The sequence below is a fragment of the Zingiber officinale genome, chromosome 4B (assembly GCF_018446385.1).
Source record: "Zingiber officinale cultivar Zhangliang chromosome 4B, Zo_v1.1, whole genome shotgun sequence".
Taxonomy (NCBI): Eukaryota; Viridiplantae; Streptophyta; class Magnoliopsida; order Zingiberales; family Zingiberaceae; genus Zingiber; species Zingiber officinale.
In genome coordinates this window covers 120,412,396-120,439,129 of record NC_055993.1, presented here as the reverse complement: position 1 = coordinate 120,439,129, position 26,734 = coordinate 120,412,396, and the positions used below count along the sequence as shown (strand labels likewise).

At 41.0% G+C, this 26,734-nt stretch overlaps 1 protein-coding gene and 1 long non-coding RNA gene across 3 annotated transcripts in view; both read right to left on the bottom strand.

Annotated features, from left to right (window-relative positions):
• The window catches only part of LOC121976287, a 58,426-nt gene that overhangs the window by 758 nt on the left and 30,934 nt on the right, over window positions 1–26,734 (bottom strand). Inside the window, exon 2 of the long non-coding RNA XR_006110596.1 lies at window positions 43–376. This is a non-coding gene — a long non-coding RNA (uncharacterized LOC121976287). The remainder of the gene's footprint in view (window positions 1–42; window positions 377–26,734) is intronic.
• Window positions 233–3,911, bottom strand: LOC121976285 (putative disease resistance protein At3g14460). 2 transcript variants are annotated; one of them, XM_042528388.1, is made up of 3 exons: window positions 3,594–3,911; window positions 508–2,822; window positions 233–422 (listed from the first exon to the last, which is right to left on the bottom strand). In XM_042528388.1, exons 1-2 carry the CDS (start codon window positions 3,880–3,882, stop codon window positions 508–510), a joined length of 2,604 nt encoding a protein of 867 aa, XP_042384322.1. In that variant the 5' UTR covers window positions 3,883–3,911; the 3' UTR covers window positions 233–422. The 2 variants fall into 2 exon arrangements, with proteins under 2 accessions (XP_042384322.1, XP_042384323.1); XM_042528389.1 differs by having other exon boundaries at window positions 3,583–3,598.

Genomic DNA, 26,734 nt, shown 5'->3' with positions numbered 1-26,734 from the left:
AAGGTTGCATGTGACGGAGGGCTTTGAAGATAGATGAATCACCTTATTCAATCAGAAGCAACATGTGGATCATAGTTGTAGGGCTCTTTGGTGTACAGTATGTACTCTTTGACCTAAGAGGTGGTTGAGAAACAAATAGATGTATATATAAAAAAAAAAGACAGGTCCTATATGAATATGTTCATTACATCCTGATACAGAAAATACATACGTAAAGACTTGCAAATGCATACAACACCATACAAATCACACTTTCACCAGTACAATTGAAGAAAATGCAAACATAAATACATACAAATAACACATTCACCAAATGTAAAGTAATCAAACCAAATGTAGAAAGAAGCAAACGCAAACAGCACCATACAAATCACACCTTCATCAATACAATTGAAGAAAGCATAGCTTTTTTTGACACTATCCTGCAAAAACAAACAAAGGTCTTTGAAAGAATTGTATGGTTACACGGGAAGGAGGAATCAGAAGAAGATAGACGAATTGCCTTACTCAATTAGAAGGAATGTTTGTATCATAGTTGTAGGGATCCTTGGTGTATCGGATGTACTCTTTGCTGGAGTATGTCTGTATTTCGACAACAGGAATATGCTTGAGAATGTCCCAATTCTCATTGCCTTCGAGACAGCTCATTAACAGTTGAAGATTGCAGGCCATCTCAAACTTCTTCAAACTCCTGTGACTGCTGGCCATGTTGTTATGCTGCTCGATCAAGTCCATGAACCACTGCGGGAGCTGCTCCATTTCCTCTGAACATATCAACACCAAATGCTGCAGCTTGTCGAGATTCTCCACGCACTCCAAATTGCCACATTCGATTACCACGAGAGATCTTAATGACGAGATGTTGGATATCTTCTTCAACCCTCTGCATTTTGCGACCTCAAGCCTGTAAGCCAAGGTGATGTTGTTAATCTCACCTAGCTCATATGTTCGAAGCAGGCCCAGTTGGTTGAGGTTGGTGGCTCGGTGGAGTCCGTCAGGAAGAGCTCTTAGCATTGGGCAGTCGATAATAGCACATTCCATGAGACTTGGAAACAACTTCACTGAAAGAGGTGCTCCATTGAATGTCCACTCCTCCCATCTGGGCATGTCTTCGAATCGGAGCGCTTCAAGTTTGGGAAATGCAGAGCTTCTCGATCCGAGAAATTGAGACCCAATGGTCGTTATGGCGTTTGCACTTTCAATACGGAGGTACTTGAGCTGAGGCAGTGTGCCCAAGGGAAGAAGCTCCACACAACACGGCAAACCAAGAAGCATCAAATATGTCAAGTTTGGAAAAGATTCGGCCAAGGAAGAGGATGTCATCCAACTCGGGAACTGTCGGCCAGGGTAGTCATAGAAGTGAAGGTGGACCAAGGTTGATGAAGGCTGAGACATTTCATTGCATATCCTCTCGGCTTTACTGATTTGCTCCTCATTCCATCCTTTTTCTTCTTCCTCACCATCCACCTCCTCATTTTCGTCTTCTTCTTCCTCACCCTCATCCTCCACCTCCTCATTTTCGTCTTCTTCTTCCTCTTTAGTTTCAGTTCGTTGTCCAGAGCCATCATCCTTGCCATCACCATCTTCTTCTTCATTGGCTTGAGCATCGTGCCCTCCACCATTGTCATCTTCCTCCTCATCTGGTCGCATCCATGACAACGTAAGGTCCTTAAGAAATGGCTTGTTTGCAAGTGCAGAGGCTCCTTTTTCTGCCCTCTCAAGCCTCAGAATGATTAGGACTCTCAACTTGGAGAGATTTTTCAGCTCTTCTAAATCACAACCTTCTTCAGAGGTTGAGTCATTCTGTCCAATCATAAATCCGTAAAGGCTATAGATATTTTCCAGTTTCCCAATTCCCTTGGGCACATAAGTGAGCAGTGGACAGCCAATCATGTTAAGCCATCTTAGATTATGCAACTTAGTGATGGACACAGGAAGTCTTTCCAAGAACTTACACCTTATGATATTCAGACTCTGAAGGTTTACAAGGTTCCCGATAGTTGTCGGAATCTCACGAATATTTGTTCCATCGAGATCTAGATATCTTAAATGCAACAATTCTCCAATGCAATCTGGAATCTTTTCAATTGATGTTTCTGAGAGATCCAAAACTCGCAAACACAGTAATGCTTGCACAACACTGTCTTCGATTGTCTTGGTTTGAGGGGAGTCCGTGAGAATTAGAGTTCTCAAACAAGCTTGTCTTAGAATTTGAGCCGGTAACACTAGCATAGGCCCCATACAAGAGATTGACAGCCGTCGAACTTTCACATTATCATCTGCTTTGAATTCTCTACCATGTCGATATAAAATCCCTTCCTCTCTCATTAAATTTGCACAAAGTGATCTGAAGTGATCGTGCATAGAGAAGAAACTCTTGGACAATTCATCCTTTTTAGCTTCTAAGAGATTCCTACCAAGTAACTCCCTGTAAATCTCCTCCCCTAGATCTTCCAATGTTCTCTGGTTTTGAGTTGGAAGATCCCTCCTCCAGTTATCTTCTTCACTCATAATAAGACCTTCAGCAGCCCAAAACTGAACAATCTCCATAGAAAACATATCTTTTTGAGGGTACAAGGAGCAATAGAGAAAACATTGTTTGAATCTAGATGGTAAGTCTTCGTAACTCAAATATAAAGGTCTTAATTCTTCCTCAATCTGATCCATATTCCATGCATCACTTTCAAGAACTTCCTCCCATTTTGCTTTGTTTTGATGGTACAGAACCCCTGCAATAGCTTTAATCGCAAGAGGCAAACCATCACATTTGTTGACAAGTTTAATTCCTATTTCTTCAAAGCTTGATATCTCGTCTTCATCTCCTTCAACATCAAATACTAAATGTTTAAGCAAAGTCCAACCACTTTCTTCATCCATTTTTTCAACTGGGTGTATATATCTAGGTTTCATTAGCATCACGACCTTTTCTTTTCTAGTGGTAACTAATACTGTACAACTTATTGCACTTTTCATTATAGGTTTTCTCAAGAAATCTGTCCACACAGATGAATTCCATACATCATCTAGGACAATGAAAGTATTTCGTGTGAGAATAGACACGAGTTTATTTTCTAATTCTGCTTTACTTTTTCCTTCAAAATTTTCTCCTTTGGTTTCACTTCCTTCGTAAGACCTAATTAACTTTTTTAGCAAATCAGACTCTGTGTAAATTTTAGAAACATATAACCAAATTCTTTTTGGAAAATTATCTTTGATTCGTTCATCCTCGAATATTTTGCTTGCTAGAGTGCTCTTTCCGATTCCCCCCGTTCCTACAACTCCGAAGACACGACATTTCTTTGGGTTTTTCTCGAGTATCAAATTAACTAGTGCCTCAATAGCATTTTCTATCTGTGTTCCTACAATATCTCCTTCGACTTGTAGGTGAGAGGTCTCATGTGCAATCACTGTATCAACATTTTTAACCGCTTCTTTGGTTGCTCGATCCAAGTAATTTGTTATGACAATATCTTTTTTTAGATCCTCTAACTTATTATTCAGTGCTATAATTTGATTGACAATATTATGACGATATTTAAGGCACTGAAAGCATGAAAAGAGATAGCTCCAAGGGATGCTTACAGTAGATGAACCTGATAAAGCTCGAGCTTTCAATAACTTTCCTCCTTCAATCATACAAATATCAATAATATCATCGGCATCATACATAATATCTTTCAACTTTCGCGCCCAGATGTCAATTTCATGATTTATACGCCTCTTTTGCTCTACTTGTTGGAGATTGTCATTGATTGTCCCCAACCTTTTTTGAAGGGATTTAATCTCTTTATTGATGCCTAGCACCTTGAAGATCTCTGTCTCCACCATGTTCGCTGTGGCCGTCAAGAATTTTGAGACAAAGAAATCTAAGACCAGTGCCATTCTTGGTGGAAGGAAGAGGAAAAGGATCACAAGTTGTAGGGATTGTTTTTTGTTTTGCATGGAGAAGAGCTAGTGCCCTAATATATAGACTCCAAACAATTAGAGCAATGACATTAATTTTCTATTTTAAAGTAACATATGCTTCTATTATGAACAAAGTATTGATGCTATGGATGTTGAATAATTAAACCTAAAAGAAATTTTAACTTTAATGTTAATTTGCTATATTAAATATTATTTTAGCACATGTACTTACAAACTTAAAAGTTTAATATATTCATGTAAAGTAGAGTGACTATAATCATTGAGATAAACATCAATAAATAATGAATAATGAATACTAATTGAAATGCTACTTCCATTTTGTTTAGTAAACACAATTTTCATTTTTCTTTTCCATTATTTATGGAGGAAAAGGACGGGAAGTACATAATTATGTAATAAATAAATAGAGTGCATATACCCTCCGTTTAAATTATTCTTTTGTACAAGCTCTTCCTCTCATCTAAAGAAAGGGTCTTCCTCTCTTCTAAGGAAAGGATTTAGCATCAAGAAAAGTTATGATTTGGCATCAAGAAAAGGTAAAAGGTAAAGAAGATTCTATTTTATATATTTTTAATAATATTAAGAAAAGAATCCTTTAAAAACTATTTTAGTAGCAAATGAATTCACACATTGTGTACACTTTCATGTACAACATCAATAAAGTAAAAATGTAAACGAAGGCTAAGATGTCCTTTGGAATAGGAAATAGATTGAAGAGAGGGATTTTAATTTGTAAGGAAAGAAGGATAGTTACTTTGATAGAATCAATATTAGGATTTGACACTCGATATTTTCTAGCTATTCAAGTCAAATCTTTGTGTGAATTACTTGTTGAATTGTCAACTCCACCTTGATGAAATATGCAAAAGTGAAAGTGAAGACGATATGGACTCAATTGGTCTTCAAGTGTCAAGTGACAACTAGGGAATGGAACATTATTAGTATGTTTTTGGCGTCCTAATATAATTAGGGAATGTAGCATTATTATCTTGTCTCCTCAATATATTTATAAAGAAAAATTTATCGATGTTAATTAGTTAGTTACCCTTTTCATCTAATATACAAAATGGCAACATGCCCTTCTCATCAAAAACTTACACCAACAAACCATATATCTAGTAATAGATTGACTTAGTCATGATCATTACCGTAATCGATATGAACAATCTTTGTGCTTTGAATTATTATAACTTTTCTTATTGGATTGGCACAAATTCCCTTTTGTAAAGGTGATGTTTTTGTTTTGTAACTAAAGCCCAAAATGAATTGGTCCTTTGATGAGGTTAGATTTTTCATTTGGGCTATGACCCAACTATTAACGTATCTAAAAGGAAACATAAACGAGAGCATGAATTGCTTGTTCAGAGGAATCGTGCAACAAAGAAACTATTTTCAGGGTTAAATTATAAGACCTTATCTCGTTACTTAATTCAAGTAGCACATGATCATGATGAACAGGATCCACTTTCCATAGTTTAGAACAAGTGAAAATGCTAGAATTGCTTTGGAATAAATTTTCAAAAGCCATGCTGTGAGAGAGAGAGAGAGCGAGAGAGAGAGCATAATGCTGTCTCAAAAGTACTTCAATTTTTCATTTCATTGTAAAAAAACATGAATATGGGACGATCTATTTGACCTCATGAAAATTTTCATCGGTTATCAAGAAAAATTAAAAAGTGCTCATGATGGGTGACCCATAAGCCCAACTTCTCATGATTATGTGCTCTATTTGAAGGAAAAATCCTTATAAATGTGTTATAGTTGGGATTGAACCGCAGATATTTGGGTGACAACTTGACGTCCTTCCACCGTACAGTAGCCTTGCGGACTATAAACTTTCTCATTTTCATTGTATGATAGCAAAAGGTGGCTCCACATGGGGGTCTGTGAAAAGGTAAATCAGGAAGCGTTGTTGACTAGTGCAAGGGAGAGATTTTTTTTCTCGATTTTATTGAGATTTGAATTCTGGTCTTATAGTAATAACTTTGTTCTGTACTAACCAATTCAACCCTACCTAGAGGTTTCTCATTTTCATTGTAGCACTCGTGTTAGGTGTATTGATGGCCATATTATTGATCATCATTGGCGAAATTAAACAGCAGGATTTTGGACATGTTGACCTTGAATTGAGTCTGTATTATTCTTGGTTTAGACCAATGTCTGTGCTTGCTTCTATTCAGTGGAATTGAATCAAATCCTAAACCTTTCTTGTCTTCCTCTCTGAGGCTGGAAGCACTGGAAACAAGAAGCCATCCACTCATGTGATACTTGAAATCTGGTGTATTCCTATGTATGGTGTTTGTTATAGCCACGGTATGAAATGCCTGTACACTAGTGATGACTATACCTGTTGAATTTACCTTCAGAAACCACATCCTGTTGCATGCTAAAGTAAGCAATTGGCTTGCTTCTCAACCTAAAAGACTGTTGCGAAACATATTGAATGTAGAAAAAAGATAAGTCCTATATGAATATCTTCATTACACCCCGAGATCGATGCCTCATTCACTTACAAAGAAACTCCAGATAGAGATTCACATACCTGATCCTGCAAAAAGAGACAAAAAAGAAAAAACCAACCGATTGTATGAAGAAGATAATTATGAGAATTGACTTACGAGTTCAAGGGATCCAAATGCAGAAGGAAGCAAATGTGTTGATAGGTGGTTCATATTTGGATGAGGTCAATGCAATTGATGTTATGAAAGAAAAATCTATTAAGATTTTTTTAATAAAATTCGGTTGCGATTTTATATAACAAAATTTTGTTACAATTTTTCATAATAGAATTCGGTTGCGATTTTTTATAATAAAATTCTGTTATGATTTTATCGGGTCTGGATTTATACATTATTTATAGGGATCATTGTAAACCTATTGTACAATAATAATCATAAGAATCATGTAATGTGATTCTCATGTGTAGAGAGAATTTTAATAAAACTTCGGCCGTTTTGTGGAATAGGCACACTGCTGAATCACGATAACTCTTTTTTTTTTTTTTTTTTTTCTCCTTCCTCGTGTTTACTCTCCTTTTGTGCGTCTTTGTCTTGTTGCTCTGTGCGATCTCTTTTCTCTCTTTATCTTCTTCCACACGTTAGAGGTTGAGATGTGTTGCGCCTTCTTTACGCAACAATTAGTATCAGAGCTATAGATTTTGACAGATTTTTTCAACATGTCGGGGACGACTTCTGCGAAATTTGATATGGTGAAATTTGACAGAACCAGAAACTTTGGATTATGGCAGAGATGAGTCAAGGACTTGTTGGTGCAACAAGATATGGTGAAGGCGTTAGGAGAAAGGAAACCGGAAAGCATGGAGAGATCAGATTGGGAAGAACTTCAGGTGAAGACAGTAGCAACAATTAGACTTTGTCTTAAAGATGATGTTATGTACCATGTCATAGATGAGGAGTCATCGGTGGTAGTTTGGCAAAAGCTGGAAAGCCGGTACATGTCAAAGTAATTAACAAACAAGCTGTATCTCAAGCAGAAATTATTCCGGTTGAAGATGACAGAAGGAACTGATCTGAGTCGGCACATCAACATATTCAATCATATTATGAGCGATCTGAAGCGGGTTGATGTGATGATCGAAGATGAGGACAAGGCGCTAATGTTGTTGAATTCTCTACCCTTATCTCCTACGTACGAGAATTTGCTTACTACTTTGATGTGGGGTAAGGAAACTCTTAAATTGAAGGAGATCACAGGTGGGTTGCTAGATTTTCACCAAAGGAAGAAAACAAGCGATGACGTTTCTTAGGGAGAAGGACTCATGGTAAATAGCATCCAAGAGCGTGGTAGGAGCAAATCTCGACATGGATCAGGTAACAACAATAAGGCTCGTTCTAAATCGAGAAGGAAGAAGGTGATCACGTGCTACAAATGTGGAGGCAAAGGTCATATCAAGAGAGATTGTCTAGAGATAAAGAAATATATTGTAGAGAACAAAGGTAGTTCAACAAAGTCTGCAAATATAGTTGAAGAAGAAAATTCAGAGAGCGGTGATGGAGATATGCTATCAGTTATGTCAAGTTCGGAGCAGCTGACGGATGGATGGATTTTAGACTCTGCCTTTTTATATCACATGACTCCAAACAAGGATTGATTTGACACCTATAGGGTAGTGGATTCTGGTTCAGTGTTGATGGGAAACGATGTGTCATGCAAAGTTATCAGTATAGGGAATGTCAAAATCAATATTTTTGATGGTGTGATCAAAACTTTATGTGATGTCAGATATATACCAGAGCTAAGGAAGAATTTGATCTCACTAGGCACATTGGATGATATTGATTGCAATTATAAATTAGTGAGCAGGGTGATGAAGGTCAGTAAAGGAGCTCTGACGGTAATGAAAGGACAAAAGATAGCAGAAAACATCTACAAATTGATAGAGACTACAGTAGTCAGATAGTACAATCTTGTGGCATATGCGTCTAGGACATATGGGTGAATGTGGGATGCTAGAACTTCATAAGAGAAATTTATTGAAGGGTGTTAAGACATGCAAGCTTAAATTATGCAAATTTTGTGTTCTTGGGAAACAGAACAAAGTGCAATTCAAGACAGCAACAAACAAGACGGAGGGGATTCTGGACTACGTACATATGGATCTCTGAGGACCAGCCAGTGTAACATCACGTGGAGAGTACTTGTATTTTGTAAGTTTTATTGATGATTTCTTATGAAAGGTTTAGGTATACTTTATGCGCCTCAAATCTGGAACTTTTGTAAAGTTTAAATTGTGGAAAACTGAAGTGGAGAATCATACCGGAAGAAAAATCAAATGCCTTAGGTCAGATAATGAGACTGAGTATATAGATCCAAAGTTTTAGGAATTTTGTGAGCAACATGAAATAATAAGGTATTTCTCAATTCATAGGACACCTCAGCAGAACGAGGTAGCAGAAAGGTTGAATAGGACAATCATTAAGAAGGCAAGATGTCTTAGGTTGAATGCAGGGCTTGCAAAGAATTTCTGGGCGGAAGCGGTTAACATGACATGTTATCTCATTAATAGATCACCAAGGGCAGCACTAGAAGGCAAAATATCAGAGAAGTATAGATAGGGAATCATGTAGATTACTCTTATATTCGAGTTTTTGGATATCCAGCCTATATGCACATATCTAGTGAGGAAAGATTAAAGCTGGATGCAAACTCAAAGCAGTACATTTTTCTGGGATATCAGAAGGAGTTAAAGGCTTCAAGCTTTGGGATCCTAAGGCACACAAGGTGGGGATCAACAAAGATATGGTGTTTGATGAGAAAACTATGCTACAACGTACTCAGGAAGAAGGAAAGGAAACACCACAAAGCAACTTGGAGAAAGATGTTATGCAGGTGGAGCTAGAGAATCATGACTCCGATGATTCTAGCTTGGAGCACATGGAACATTGCACTATAGCTTGTGGCAGAACGAGATGAGTCGTAAAACCACCCACCAGATACAGATTTGAAGACTTGGTATCTTATGCGCTTATCACATGTAGCGGAGACCCTACATCTTTTCAAGAGGTGATACATAGCTCTGAGAAGGACAGGTGGACGGGTGCCATGACAGAGGAGATGAAGTCGTTGCATAAGAACCTAATGTGAGATCTAGTGGAACTTCCTGGAGGACAGAAAGCTATAGGGTGTAAGTGGATATTCAAAAAGAAAGAAGCAATGTCAAAGGGAGAAGAAGTGAAGTTCAAGGCTCGATTGGTAGCAAGGGGATATTCACAGAGAAAGGGAATTCACTATGAAGAAAATTTCTCTCAGTGGTAAGACATACGTCAATTAGAGCGGTGTTGATTTTGGTGGCACATCATGATTTTGCAGCTAGAGCAAATGGATGTGAAGACGACATTTCTCTATGGAAATTTGGAGGAGCAGATTTTTATGCACAACCTGAGGGATTTAGTTAGCCCAGACAAGAGCGATTGGTTAGTAAGTTGAAGAAATCGCTCTATAGATTGAAACAATCTCCTAGGCAATGATACAAATATTTTGATTCATACATGATTCAAAATGGATATAGGAGATGTGAGTATGACTGCTACATATATGTGAAGGGCCTTGAAGATGAATGACTAATTTTCTTACTACTATACGTAGATGACATACTCATTGTTGTGAAGAAAATGAAAGAGGTTGATAAATTAAAGAGGCTACTGAGTAAGGAATTTGACATGAAAAATTTGGGAGAGACCAAGAAGATTCTTGGGATGGAGATTCACAGGGATAGAGCTGCAGGGAGATTATGGTTGTCTCAACGTAGCTATGTGGAAAAGGTGTTGGATAGGTTTACATGAAGAATGCAAAGTCGGTGAGCACACCCCTGGCGCATCACTTCAAGTTATCCAGTACACAGTGTCCAAAGATAGATGACGAGATCCAAGAGATGTCAAAGGTTCCTTATACCATTGCAGTTGATTGTTTGATGTATGGCTTGGTTTGTACGAGACCAGATTTGGCGCGACCAGATTTGGCGCAACCAGTTAGTATGGTAAGCAAATTTTTCTCAAATCCTGGTCGACCACATTGGGATACAGTGAAGTGAATTTTCAGATACTTGAGAAATACAATTGATTATGCCATCATGTTCAGTAGACAACCGGAAGATCCTTCAGTTGCTGGGTACGTAGATGAGGACTATGCAGGAGATTTAGATAACAGGAGGTCTTCTATAGGATACGTGTTCACTGCGGCAGGAGGATCTATTTGTTGGAAATCTATGATTCAATCTGCATTGTCTATTACGAAGTCGGAGTACATGACAACAATTGAAGCAGTGAAGGAAGCTTTATGGTTTACAGGGTTGGTCAGAGAACTGGATGTTCAGCAAGGTGGAGTCAAGTTGTTATGCGATAGTCAGAGTGCTATCTATTTAGCAAAAAATCATGTGTATCATGTGAGAACCAAGCATATTGATGTGATGTTTCACAATATCAGAAAGTTGATTGCTTTCGGAGAAATTCAACTTGAGAAGGTTCACACTGCAGATAATGCTGCAGACATGTTGACAAAGCCAGTGATTACAAAGAAATTTAAGCATTGCTTAAACTTAATTCATATATCTAAATGTTAGAGGAAGGAAGCCCAGACCTAGAGATCCAGGTGGGGTTTTATTTTGATACTTGTTGTAATATACGTAAACCAATGGTTAGTTAAGAGGGTTCATTCAGTTTATTTAAGAATTTATTAATATAGATAGATTTAAATTAATTAAGTTAACATATAATTATAAAATTTGGATTAATCAATTAATAAAATAATAGGATATATTTTATATAAAATATATAATTAAATAAGAATATATATATATATATATATATATATATATAATGTATGTAATGTGTAGTAAATATAGAAATAAAATATAAATAATATATTATGTATAATATAAAACATATGATATAAATTATATGGTTAGAAACATGTATATAAGAAATTATAATATGATATATGTATATAGGAATTATAAATGTGTAATGTAATATATGTTGGTTGCTACTCGGAAAACCTAATGGTTCCATTGTACAAAAATTTTGTACAAAGATCTGAACCTTTTTCTAGCTACCATGTGTTCTTTTAAATTAAACTTGGATCGCCTGCGGAATTTAACACGTTTGATCCAAAGTTTAATTTATTTGTTCTTTTAGGTTTAGACTTGGATCTCCTGCGTAACTTAACACTTTCGATCCAAATCACCTAAGTTATTAATTCTATTAAATATTATTTTCCAAAATTGGCTTCCAGTACTGACGTGGCGAGGTACATGACCTTCTTGGATATGGGAGCAACCACCACCGACTAGACAAAGCCTTTTAAAGAAAGCTAATATTTAATTTTCTTAAATAACTTTAGGTCAACAAAAAAAAAACAATCAAATCACAAAGAAAAACAAAAACAAAAGAACACAACATCGAAAATAAATTCGAAATACTAGAATCGCATGCCTCTTGTATTTGGTATTTTTACAAAGAAATAAAACTAGCATGATGCGGAAAAACATTACTAGTTATACCTTTCTTTTGAAGACAAAGACCTGTTGATCTTCTACCGTATTCCTCTTTTAACCTCGGACGTTGTGTGGGCAACGATCTTCCGAGATGAGAACCACCTTTCCACCTTCCTTCTTTCTTCTAGATTTCGGCCACAATAAATTTCTTCAAGGATGAAGAATTTCGGCCACCACCAATGCTCCAAGGGATGCTAGAGACGAGGCTTGCTTTCTCTTCTTCTTCTCCTTCCTTGATCCGGCCACAAACAAAAGCTCCACCAAGAAGATAGGTTTCGGCCAACAAGAGGAGAGGAGAGAAATAGGGCCGGTCACCAAAACCAAGGAAGAGAGGGAGGAAAAGAATAGAGGTTGTTCGCCCACGAAGGCTCCTCTACCTCCTCTTTTATAATCCTTGGTCTTGGCAAATAAGGAAATTTTAATAAAAACTTCCTTAATTCTTTTGCCATGAAAAGGAAAAATTTATTTAATTAAAAATAATTTTTCTTCTCATTACTATAATGGCCGGCCACACCAAATCTCCAAGCAAATAAAAATTTTAAACACAAATTAAAACTTCCTTATTTGCTTCCGGAAATTTTATAAAATATTTCTCCAATAATTTTTATCCCTTCATGATTGGTTAAAAGGAAATTTTATAAATTAAATCTTTCTTTAAACATGTGGATAATTTCCGGAAAGTTATCTCTAAAAATTAAAATCTCCTTTCAATCTACAAATAAGGAAAGATATCAAATCTTTTCTTAATCTTTTGTAGAAACTAATAAAAGAGAATTATTGTTTTTTTTAAACTTTCTTTTAAATCATGAACATGGTTAAAAAGAAAGTTTTTACCAAAATTAAAATCAACCTTTTAATCTACAAATAAGGAAAGAGATTTAGCTATTCTCTTAATCTTTTGTAGAATCTTATAAAAGGAAAGATTTAAATTTTTAAACTCTCTTTTAAATCATGTTATCCACATAAGAAAAATTTTAAAAAAATAAAAATCCTTTTATTTTAATTTGGGCCGGCCACACCAAGCTTGAACTCAAGCTAGGGCCGGCCACCTTGAAGCACCCATGAACCAAACTTTGGCCGGCCCTAGCTTGGCCTCTAAGCTAGCTTGGTCGGCCCCTATGGGATGGGTAAGAAGGTGGGTATAGGTGGGTATAGTACTCTATAATTAAGAGGCTACGATAGGGACCGAGAGGAGGAATTGGTTTTGGTCTCCCGATAAAATTAAGCATCCCGTGTTCGCCCCGAACACACAACTTAATTTTATCAATAATAATTCATTCCACTAGAGAAGTATTATTGAACTATCGCACCAATCCCAAATTATATTTTGGGCTCCTTATTATGAGTGTGTTAGTCTCCCTGTGTTTAAGATAACAAATGTCCACTAATTAAGTAAGTTACTGACAACTCACTTAATTAATATCTAGCTCCAAGAGTAGTACCACTCAACTTCATCATCATGTCGGACTAAGTCCACCTGCAGGATTTAACATGACAATCCTTATGAGCTCCTCTTGGGGACATTTTCAACCTAGATTACTAGGACACAGTTTCCATCTATAATCAACAACACACACTATAAGTGATCATTTCCCAACTAATCGGGCTTATTGATTTATCGAACTAAATATCACTAATAGATAAATTAAAGAAATAAATATCAAATATATGTGCTTGTTATTATATTAGGATTAATAGCACACACTTCCATAATAACTGAGGTCTTTGTTCCTTCATAAAGTCAGTATAAAAGGAACGACCTCAAATAGTCCTACTCAATACTGTAACGCCCGAAAATTCTCAAACTGGCATTAGAATTATTCTATGATTATTCTGGGATTTTTAGATATTTTTCCAGAATTTTCCGAGTAGCGGAAGCAGTAAAAATAATTAGAATCGCAAAATAGCTTAGGCGGGAATCGAACCCGAGACCTATGGTGTAAGGGATAATGGTAGTAACCAGTGAACCCAGCAGGGCCGTGCTGAAAGAAAAGGGAGACGATTTAATTTATATTAGAGTTGGGCCGGAATTACCACTTAATATAAATAGAAGGTTTAAGTGGGGTTTGGGTTATTTTTAATTGGTTCGGCAAAACCCTTCCTCTCCAAAGCCTCACGCCGACACCTCTCTTCTTCCTCTCTTTCTCTCGGCGCCAACACCAAACAACACTAGGGTTCCATCCCTAGGGTCCCAAAGTCACTTTCCGGCGACGATTTCGACACGAGGGCGCACTCCTTTTCGAGAGGAACGCATAGACGCGAGAAGTCTCTCGAAAGGGGCACCTCCACCGGAAATCTAGCGAAAGGAATTGTAAGAAAAGTAGCGTACGAGGTAAGAAACCCCTCACCTACAGTATAATAGCTCCGTTTGGATTTTCTGTGCATTAGTTTAGTTTTATGCAGGTTTTGTCGACATGTAGGGTGTTTTTAACCCTCCTCGCAGGTTTAGGGATTTAGTTGAGCACCTTTAGATGGGCCGGACACGTTTACCCTCTTCAGTTTGGGGTTGTAGACGTTGTCGGGTGCCTAAAGGTGATCTCCCTAATAAAGAGGAGAGTTGGGGCACACTAGGTGTTCGACAAAGTAACTAAATCAGTAAAAAAAAAAAAAATGCAACTTAGGCATTTTAATAACTCAGTTAAATGCATTAGAAGCGTTTAAAACAGTAAATCAGTTTATTACGGTCCAATGGGTGGGCTCCCATAGTCGCCTCTAGGTTTAGATAACCTAGCTCTAGGTTCAGATAACCTAGAAACAACAAGTTAAAATAGTTATCTATATTCAGTATTTTATTTTCAGTGGCACTGTACTGGATCAGATATCCATTGGGTTGGACTCCCACAGTCGTCCCTAGGTTTAGATAACCTAGTTAACCCTACTAAATTCGGGACTTGCAAACCCGGGTCTAGTTAGGGATGCGCGCATAGCAAGTACAGTTGCCGGGCCCAAACAACATGATTATGTATTTTCACTTACTATGTATTAGTTTTCAAAACTCATAAAATCAGTTATGTTAGTTGAGTTTGAATTCAGTATCAGTTTAGCTTATTGTATGTTCAGTTCAGTTTATCTTTATTGATTCATATGATTAGTCGCTATGCCATGCTTCAGTTTACATGTTCAGTTATCTCAGTTATGCTTGCAACCATTGTATGCCATGCCAGTACATGTTTTCAAATAGCATTCTTTAAAAGCATGTTTGCATCGTTGCACGTTTTAGTGAGGTAGATGGTTTCTTACTAAGCTTTTTAGCTTACAGATACTATTTTCCTTATACTGCAGATACAGGAAAAAGGAAAGTGGACTAGCAGTGGAGGCTGGAGGTCAATGCAGATCAAGATGTGTGTGGAAGGAACTGGAATAAAAGACCCTCTGGAGATTTAGCATTTACTTTAGCACTTTACAGTTATTAGTTTCAGTTTACATGTTTTATACACTTTTGAACATTAGCAAATTTAAACAATTAGAACTTTTAGAAATTTATACGTTCATGCACTTTAAGTTGTTAAAATGCATGTTAGTGAGTAAAATGCCATGAACCAGTAAACCTTGCTTTAGCTTAAGTTTAGAATTGTTACTACATGTTATTAGAATAGTTTATCATGCATTAGATAGTTGTTATATGGTATTTTGGCACACCAGAGTGCTGAAATCAGAGTCCCCGGGCGAAATCAGACTCTGATCGGTCTCCAGACCGATCAGAGCCTGGGCAGTGCTACTGGATCGGTCAGCCGACCGATCCAGACAGATACAGTACGCTACTGTATCCTCCTGGATCGGTCAGCCGACCGATCCAGCACGATACATTAGCGTTCCAGGAGATCTCAGGTGCCTGGATCGGTCAGCCGACCGATCCATACATACCTGGATCGGTCCGACCGACCGATCCAGTTGGGAACAGAACATTCCCCAGCTCCGATCGATCCACGGACCGATCCAACCAAGAGCAATCGATCCAGTCCAGCTTGGATCGATTGGGAAGCTCAGGTTTCGTCCAAGAAACTTATCAGTCCAGCTCCTTGACCGTAGGGGGATGTAGGATACACCAGGTATCCCTTAGATCATCTCCCTTAGGACAGGTAGAACCAATAACATGTATTAGATCGGATATCAGTAGCATAAAAACTCAAATTAGATCAGTTTTCCGCATAGCCAGTACAGTAGTAATGTAGCGATTCGCCTTACAGCTAGTAGTAGAAGGTGGGTCGTTACAGAGTGGTATCAGAGTCAGGTTCCATACTTCCTACACACACATCAGCATTGTACCTGCAGCTTCCAAGTAAGAATATCTCTACTTCATTTATGCTTCTTGTTTTGTTATTACAGTTCATGTTTATATGCCTACTGCTTGTTAGAATGTGATAGTTTTTTTTAACATAATATCAGTAGTTATATAACTGTGATTACCTTAGTTATGTTATGTTCTCTATGTCTTTAGAAATGGCACGAGGACGCCCAGCTAGAAGGGAACTAGCTACTGAGCCCCAGCAAGAGGCAGGCAGTTCAGTGCCTCCTCCAGACCTTACGGCATTAGTGGCTCAGTTACAGCAGCAGCTAGCTGAACAGCAACAGGAAATAGCCACCTTAAAGGCTAATCAGCAGAATACCCCCACAGTCACCCCGGAACCGAATTTGACGACTCCGGTAGTCTTAGAGGTTCCACCAGCTCAGCCTACAGCACCAGCACCAGCACCAGCAGCCCCAGCAGCTGAGCCAAGAAAGGAAGCCTATCTGATCCAATGGCAGCGAGTCAAGCCAGAGAACTTCTCAGGCACGAGTGAACCATGGGATGCACAAGCCTGGTTCAAAACACTGGAGAGCACGATGGAGCTTCTGGACTGGCCAGAACACGAGAAGGTGAAGTGTGCCTCCTTTTGCCTGACAGGAGACGCACGCATGTGGTGGGAAAGAATCAGAACGAAGCGCCCAGTGAACCAGATGTCATGGGCTGACTTCGAGAAGGAATTCTTCGAGGAGTTCTTTCACATACGGGTTACAAACCGCCACTACGACGAGTTCACTGAGTTTCGTCAGGGCAACCTTTCAGTTAAGGAAGCCGTGAAGAAATTCAACAGGTTGGCTCGTCTGTGCCCAGAGCTAGTCAGCACAGAGAAGGAACGAATCCGGTTGATGCTCAAGATGCTGAGGCCAGAGATAGCAGTGAACGTGGCTGGTGGCATACATAGGCCACAAACCACAGAGGAGTTAGTGAGCAGTGCCTTGACCACAGAGCATTACCAGAACAACATAAAGCAGCAGAAGCAAGTCTCCTCAGAGTCCAAAGGCCAAGGAAACTCTCACACCCAGAAACAGCAAGGCCACAGCTCTAACTGGAAAGGGAACTCCAACAGCAAGCGCAAATCAGGGAGTGACTCAAAAGGAGGACCATCTAGCAAGCGACCCAGTTATCCAAAGTGTGCTACTTGTGGGAAATTCCACCCAGGGGTTTGTCGCAAGGGCACACGAGGATGCTTTGAATGTGGACAAGAAGGGCACATGGCCAAGCAGTGCCCGAACAAGACCAGTCTTCCTCAGCCACAGCAGATTCAGTATACAGGCCAGCCAGCTCAATTGTATCAGATGCATGCCGCTCTAGAAGGTCCACTTATCAGCCAGGGCAGATTAGAAGCCCCTCCAGCTATGGCAAATGCGAGGATCTACTCACTCACCAGAGAGGACGTAGCCAATGCCTCGACAGTCGTCACAGGTCAGATTAACATTTTACAGTATAGTGCTACTGTTCTATTTGATACTGGGGCAACCCATTCATATATAGCCAGGATGTTTTCCGAAAAATTAGAAATACCCTCAGAGGTACTCAGTGGTCAGTTCTTGACGACACTACCTTCAGGAGAGGTCATGACATCCACGCACTGGCTCAGAGCAGTGCCGGCCATCATAGCAGACAAGGAGCTCTTTTGTGACCTGATAGTGCTAGAGATGACCGACAATGACGTTATCTTTGGAATGGACTTTCTGATCAAATACGGCGCTACTATAGAGTGCCGTAAACAGAAAGTCATCTTCCAACCTGAAGCGGCAGTGCAATTTGAATACAGCGGAGAACCAAAGAGAATGGCTAGGAAGTTTCTCTCAGCTATGAAAGCACAGAAGCTACTGGATTCAGGATATACAGGACTCCTAGCACACGTAGTCAACGCCATCCAGGACAAGAACCAACAGCTAGCAGAGGTTCGAGTCGTTTGTGACTACCCAGCAGTCTTTCCTGAAGAGTTACCAGGCTTAGCACCAGACAGGGAGATTGACTTTGAGATAGAGCTCATTCCTAGTACAAATCCTATCTCCAAAGCGCCTTATCGCATGGCTCCAGCAGAACTGAAGGAACTTCAGGAGCAACTACAGGAGCTGCTTGACAAGGGTTTCATACGCCCGAGTCACTCACCATGGGGAGCACCTGTATTGTTCGTGAAGAAGAAGGATGGAAGCATGCGACTGTGCATAGACTACAGATCATTGAACCAAGTCACAATCAAGAACAGGTATCCCCTTCCCAGAATCGATGACCTGTTCGACCAGCTGAAGGGAGCAGCAGTGTTCTCTAAGATAGATCTCAGATCAGGTTATCATCAGGTGAAGGTCAAAGAAGGGGATATACCCAAGACAGCATTCAGAACCAGATACGGACACTACGAGTTCGTGGTCATGCCCTTTGGTGTGACCAATGCTCCAGCTACATTCATGGATCTCATGAACAGAGTATTCAGGGAGTATTTAGATAAGTTTGTTATTGTGTTTATCGATGACATTCTTATCTACTCAGGAACTCAGGAAGAACACTCAGAGCACCTGAAACTAGTATTGCAGACCCTTCAGCAGAACCAGCTATACGCCAAATTCACGAAATGTGAATTTTGGCTAGATCAGGTGTCCTTCCTGGGTCACATCATCTCAAAGGATGGTGTTATGGAAGAGACCTAAGAACGCCAGCGAAATCAGGTGCTTTCTAGGATTAGCAGGATATTACAGAAAGTTTGTAGAGGACTTCTCCAGGATAGCCTCCCCACTGACAGCTCTTACCAGAAAGAACAGGAAGTTTCAGTGGACAGAGGACTATGAGAACAGCTTCAGTGAGCTAAAAAGGAGACTGACCAGTGCTCCCATTTTGGCTCTACCAGACGGCACCAGCAGCTTTGACATCTATAGTGATGCCTCTAAGTTGGGACTAGGAGCAGTATTGATGCAAAATGGCAAGGTGAGCCTATGCCTCCAGACAACTCAAGGATTATGAGAAGAATTACTCTACTCATGACCTTGAGCTTGCAGCAGTAGTGTTCGCTCTCAAAATTTGGAGACATTACTTATATGGAGCTCAGTGCAGAGTGTATACAGATCATCAGAGTCTGAAGTACTTCTTCACTCAGAAGGATCTGAATATGAGATAGTGCAGATGACTTGAGCTGGTCAAGGACTATGATGTAGACATCCTCTACCATACAGGGAAAGCCAATAAGGTAGCCGACGCACTTAGCAGAAAATCCAGTGCTACCTTATTATCTCTTACAGCCATGTCACCGCCCCTACAGAAGGAGATCGTAGATTTCGATCTTGAACTCATCGTTGGACAGCTCTCTACTATGACCTTAGATTCTACCTTGCTTGGTGATATTCAGTCAGCTCAGGAGCAGGACCCTGAAATTCAGAAAATCAAGCAAGGGCTAGCAGAATCAGGAAGTGGAGAATTCAGAGTGTCCGATAGCGGAGTGTTGTATTTTGGTGACAGACTCTGTGTTCCAGACCAGGAGGAGCTACGAAGACAGATTTTAGATCAGGCTCACAGGACTCCCTATGCGATGCATCCAGGTTCCACCAAAATGTATCAAGACCTGAAGAACCGTTTTTGGTGGCCCGGGATGAAGCGAGACATCGCCAGATATGTTAGCATCTGCCTCACCTGTCAGAGGGTCAAGGCAGAACATCAGCGACCAGGAGGAGTTCTGCAGCCTATACAGATTCCAGAATGGAAGTGGGAGGATATCTCTATGGATTTCATAGTGGGACTACCCAGAACCACGAATGGTTTTGACGCCATCTGGGTAATAGTCGACAGGTTGACCAAATCAGCCCACTTCTTAGCTATTAAGATATCCTACTCCATGGAGAAGCTCGCTCAGTTGTATCTCCAGGAGATCGTCAGATTACATGGAGTCCCACGAACCATCATTTCAGACAGAGACAGCAGATTCACATCACACTTCTGGGAGTGTGTACAGTCAGCATTGGGCACGAAGTTAAAGTTTAGCACAACATTCTATCCTCAGACAGATGGTCAGACAGAGCGAGTAAATCAGGTACTCGAAGATATGCTCCGAGCATGTGCCCTAGATTTCAAAGGAAGTTGGTGCAAATATCTGAGTCTAGCAGAATTTGCATACAACAACAGCTATCAGGCCACTATCGGCATGGCGCCTTACGAGGCACTCTATGGGCGGAGGTGTAGATCTCCAATCTGCTGGTATGAGAGTGGTGAACAGAAGGAACTAGAGCTTCAGACAGATCTAGTAGCAGATACCACAGCAGCTATACAGCAGATCCGCCAGATGATAGAGACAGCTCAGAGCCGCTAGAAAAGCTATGCTGATACACGGCGCAGACCCTTAGAGTTTTCAGTTGGGGATTCAGTGTTCCTCAGAGTAGCTCCCATGAAGGGAGTAATGCGTTTTGGGAAGAAGGGCAAACTTAGTCCCAGATATTTGGGACCATACCTTATCAGCAGAAGAGTGGGCAAGGTAGCATATGAGCTAGAGCTACCCCAGGATATGTCAGCTGTCCACAACGTATTTCATGTCTCTATGCTGAAGAAGCATACCCGGATGCCAGTGATTGAGCCCAGTCAGTGCGGATCGCGAAGACCTCGGCTATGATGATAGTTGACCCGCCTTCTACTACTAGGTCAGGGTGAATCGCTACTGATTCTGTGTGCTATACTACAAAGTCGGGCTAATTAAAATTTTACTCTACTAATGACGGATACAATCGATAAGAAAGGTCTAAAGACCTTCTTTCTGGTGTACATATGCTAAGGAGGGAAACTGAACATCCCAACCGAGCTAGGGACTGAAACCGACTCCCCAACTACCTACCGGCTGTGATCGATCTACGGATCGATCGCAGGTGAGGGGAATTCTGTTCCCAGCTGGATCGGTCGGCGAGCCGATCCAGGTATGGCTGAATCGGTCGGCGGGACCGATCCGGTATCTCTGATCGGTCGGTGGCCGATCCGTGCACCAAACAGAATCGCTCTTGTATCATGGATCGGTCGGTGGCCGATCCGAGGAGATCTGATAACATTGTATCTGCATGGATCGGTCGGCTGACCGATCCAGTGGCACAGCCAGGCCCTGATCGGTCTGGGGACCGATCAGAGTTCTGATTTCGCCCGGGAGCTCTGATTTCAGCACTTTGGCGTGCCAAAATCTCACATAACAATTCTAAAATCAATGGAAATACGTTCTAACAACTATTAACCAGCATTCTAACATAATTACTAACAAACTAAGTAAATCTTCCTTGATTTAAACACTCTAAGGTTCAAAGTTTGCATAAAAGAAAAAAATACTAAGACTTCTACTATTTAAGCTTGCTAAAACCCCTGAGGATCTTTTATTCTAGTTCCTTCCACACACATCCTCATCTGCATTGACCTCCAACCTCCACTGCTAGTCCACTTTTCCTTTACCTTTATCTGCAGTATAAGAAAAGTAGTATCTGTAAGCTAACAAGCTTAGTAAGAAACCATCTACCTCACAAAAACATGCAACGAGGCAATATGATTTTTAAAGCATGCTGTTTGAAAGAAACTGACTAGGCTAAACATATAAACATGGCATATGATCATACAAGCATAACAATCTAGAACTGAACATGAGCTATCATAATGTATAAGCAAGGAAGAGCTAAACTGAAGCTAAACTGGTACTGAATTCAAACTCAACTGACATAACAAATTTTGAGTTTTGAAAACTATTTCATAATAAGTGAAAATAATAATCATGCTGTTTGGGCCCGGCAACTGTACTTGCTGTGCGCGCATCCTTAACTAGACCCGGGTTTGCAAGTCCCGAATTTAGTAGGGTTAACTAGGTTATCTAAACCTAGGGATGACTGTGGGAGTCCAACCCAGTGGATATCTGATCCAGTACAGTGCCACTGAAAATAAAATACTGAATATAGCTAACTGTTTTAACTTGCTGTTTCTAGGTTATCTGAACCTAGAGCTAGGTTATCTGAACCTAGAGGCGACTGTGGGAGCCCACCCATTGGACCGTAGTCCCATAAAACTGAACTAAACTAATGTGCTGTTTTAAATGCTTCTAATGCATTTAACTGAGCTATTAAACATAACTGAGGTGATATTTAGCTACACTAACATTTTACCGAACACTTGGTGTGCTCCAACTCTCTCCTCTAATAGGGAGATCACCTCTAGGCACCCGACAACGTCTAGAATCTCCAACTAAAGGAGAACAACGTGTCCGGCCCGTCTAGAGGTGCTCAACTAGATCCCTAATCCTCAAGGAGGGTTTAAACACACCCTATGTGCCGAAAAACCTGCATATAGCTAAAACTAATGCGTAGGAAACCAAACGGAGCTATTGTACTGTAGGTGAGGGGTTTCTTACCTCTTACGCTAAATTCCTTACAATTCTATCCGCTAGAATCCCGGTGGAGATGACCTTCTCGACGATCCGCTCACGTCTTTGCGTTCCTCTCGCGGAGAAGAACCTCTTTCGTGTTGGAGTCGTCGCCGGAAGGTGATCAGAGGGCCCTTGGGGCTTGGGCGCCGAGAGAGGAGGAGGAAGAGGAGTGGGCGGCGGTGAAGGGTTTTGGGAGAGGGATAGGTCACGGTGAAATTTGATATTGCCGAACCAAGTTCTCAAAATAAACCAACCCCTAACTTAACCTTCCTATTTATACTAAGTAACTAATTCGACCAACCCAATTATAATTATAATTGGTCCCCTTTCCTTTCAGCACGGCCCTGCTGGGTTCAACTGGTTCCCAACATTATCCCAAAGCCATAGGTCTCGGGTTCGATTCCCGCCTAAGCTATTTTGCGGTTCTAATTATTTTTGCTACTTCCGTTACTCGGAAAATTCCGGAAAAATATCTAAAAATTCCAGAAAAATCACAGAATATTTCTAAAATAGTTTTGAGAATTTTCGGGCGTTACAATCCCCCATACTTACTGCTTCTATCTTGCTGGGATCTACCATAACACCATCCTTTGAGATGATGTGACCTAGGAAGGACACCTGATCTAGCCAAAATTCACATTTCGTGAATTTGGCGTATAGTTGGTTCTGCTGAAGGGTCTGCAACACTAGTTTCAGGTGCTCTGAGTGTTCTTCCTGAGTAGATAAGAATGTTATCGATAAACACAATAACAAACTTATCTAAATACTCCCTGAATACTCTGTTCATGAGATCCATGAATGTAGCTGGAGCATTGGTCACACCAAAGGGCATGACCACGAACTCGTAGTGTCCGTGTCTTGAGTGTCATCGAATCTTCTCTTGACTCCTTCACGATGATAACTCGATCAGATCTATCTTAGAGAACCTGCCTCCTTGGTTTGGTCGAGCGGTCATCGATTCTAGGAAGGGATACTGTTCTTGATTGTGACTTGGTTCAATGATCTGTAGCACAATCGCATGCTTCCATCCTTCTTCTTCACGAACAATACAGTGCTCCCCATGGTGAGTGACTCGCGATATGAAACCCTTGTCACAGCGTTGCTCCAAGTTCCTTGATTCTGCTGGAGCCATGCGATAAGGCGCTTTGGAGATAGGATTTGTACTAGGAATGAGCTCTATCTCAAAGTCAATCTCCCTGTCTGGTGCTAAGCCTGGTAACTCTTCAGGAAAGACTGCTGGGTAGTCATAAACGACTCGAACCTCTGCTAGCTGTTGGTTCTTGTCCTGGCTCCGTTGACTACGTGTGCTAGGAGTCCTGTACATCCTGAATCCAGTAGCTTCTGTGCTTTCATAGCTGAGAGAAACTTCCTGGCCTTTCTCTTTGGTTCTCCGCTGTATTCAAATTGCACTGCCGCTTCAGGTTGGAAGATGACTTTCTATTTACGGCATTCTATGGTAGCGCCGTATTTGATCAGAAAGTCCATTCCAAAGATAACGTCATAGTCGGTCATCTCTAGCACTATCAGGTCACAAAAGAGCTCCCTGTCTGCTATGATGGCCGGCACTGCTCTGAGCCAGTGCGTGGATGCCATGACCTCTCCTGAGGGTAGCACCGTCAAGAACTGACCACTGAGTACCTCTGAGGGTATTTCTAATTTTTCAGAAAACATCCTGGCTATATATGAATGGGTTGCCCCAGTATCAAAGAGGACAGTAGCACTATACTGAAAAATGCTAATCTGACCTGTGACGACTGTCGAGGCATTGGCTACGTCCTCTCTGGTGAGTGAGTAGATCCTCGCATTCGCCATAGCTGGAGGGGCTTCTAATCTGCCCTGGCTGATAAGTGGACCTTCTAGAGCGGCCTGCATCTGATACAATTGAGCTGGCTGGCCTGTATACTGAATCTGCTGCGGCTGAGGAAGACTGGTCTTGTTCGGGCACTGCTTGGCCATGTGCCCTTCTTGTCCACATTCAAAGCATCCTCGTGTGCCCTTGCGACAAACCCCTGGGTGGAATTTCCCACAAGTGGCACACTTTGGATAACTGGGTCGCTTGCTAGATGGTCCTCCTTTTGAGTCACTCCCTGATTTGCGCTTGCTGTTGGAGTTCCCTTTCCAGTTAGAGCTGTGGCCTTGCTGTTTTTGAGCTGGACTCTGAGGAGACTTGCTTCTGCTGCTTTATGTTGTTCTGGTAATGCTCGTGGTCAAGGCACTGCTCACTAACTCCTCTGTGGTTTGTGGCCTATGTATGCCACCGACCACGTTCACTGCTATCTCGGCCTCGGCATCTTGAGCATCAACCGGATTCGTTCCTTCTCTTTGCTGACTAGCTCGGCATAGACGAGCCAACTGTTGAATTTCTTCACGGCTTCCTCAACTGAAAGGTTGCTGACGAAACTTCGTGAACTCGTCGTAGTGGCGGTTGGTAACCCGTATGTGAAAGAACTCCTCGAAGAATTCTTTCTCAAGTCAGCCCATGACATCCGGTTCATTGGGCTCGTTCGATTCTTTCCCACCACATGCGTCAGGCAGATGGAGGCACACTTCACCTTCTCGTGTTATGGCCAGTGCTCTCCAGTGTTTTGAACCAGGCTTGTACATCCCATGGTTCACTAGTGCTGAGAAGTTCTCGGCTTGACTCGCTGCTGGATGAGATAGGCTTCCTTTCTTGGCTCACCTGCTGGGGCTGCTGGTGCTGCTGGGCTGGTGGAACCTCTAAGACTTCGGAGTCGTCGATTCGGTTCGGTAACTGTGGGGGTACTCTGGCGATTAGCCTTTAAGGTGGCTATTTCGTGTTGCTGTAACTGAGCCACCAATGCTGAGAGGTCTGGAGGAGGCACTAAACTGCCTGCCTCTTGCTGGGGCTCAGTAGCTAGTGCCCTTCTAGCTGGGCGTCCTCGAGCCATTTCTAAAGACATAGAGAACATAACATAACTAAGGTAATCACAGTTATATCACTACTGATATTATGTAAAAAAAAAAACTATCACATTCTAACAAGCAGTAGGCCTATAAACATGAACTGTAATAACAAAACAAGAAGTATAAATGAAGTAGAGGTATTCTTACTTGGAAGCTGCAGGTACAATGCTGATGTGTGTGTAGGAAATATGGAACACTGCTCTGATACCACTCTGTAACGACCCGCCTTCTACTACTAGGCTGTAAGGCGAATCGCTACAGTTAAGCTGTGCTATACTACGCGGAAAGCTGGGCTATTTAAAATTTTACTCTACTAATGACGGATACAACTGATAAGAAAGGTCTAAAGACCTTCTTTGCTGGTGTACATATGCTAAGGAGGGGAAACTGAACATCCCAACTGAGCTAGGGACTAGAAACTGACTCCCCAACTACCTACCGGCCTGCTGATCGATCTATAGATCGATCGCAGCTGGGAAAGTTTCTGTTCCCAACTGGATCGGTCGGCAGACCGATCCAGGTGTGGCTGGATCGGTCGGCAGGACCGATCCAGGTATGTCTGGATCGGTCGGCTGACCGATCCAGGCACCCGAAACACCTGGAATCGCTACTGTATCGCGCTGGATCGGTCGGCTGACCGATCCAGGAGGATACAGTAGCATACTGTATCTGCATGGATCGGTCGGCTGACCGATCCAGTGGCACAGCCAGGCCCTGATCGGTCTGGGGACCGATCAGAGTTCTGATTTCGCCCGGGAGCTCTGATTTCAGCACTTTGGCGTGCCAAAATCTCACATAACAATTCTAAAATCAATGGAAATACGTTCTAACAACTATTAACCAGCATTCTAACATAATTACTAACAAACTAAGTAAATCTTCCCTGATTTAAACACTCTAAGGTTCAAAGTTTGCATAAAAGAAAAAAATACTAAGACTTCTACTATTTAAGCTTGCTAAAACCCCTGAGGATCTTTTATTCCAGTTCCTTCCACACACATCCTCATCTGCATTGACCTCCAGCCTCCATTGCTAGTCCACTTTTCCTTTACCTTTATCTGCAGTATAAGAAAAGTAGTATCTGTAAACTAACAAGCTTAGTAAGAAACCATCTACACTACAAGAAAAAATCTAATAGACAACGCTTTAAAAGCGTTGTCTATGTGGTTGAAAAAGCGTTGTTAAAAGCACTGTTGTTAAAAGTCTGTTCAGAGAC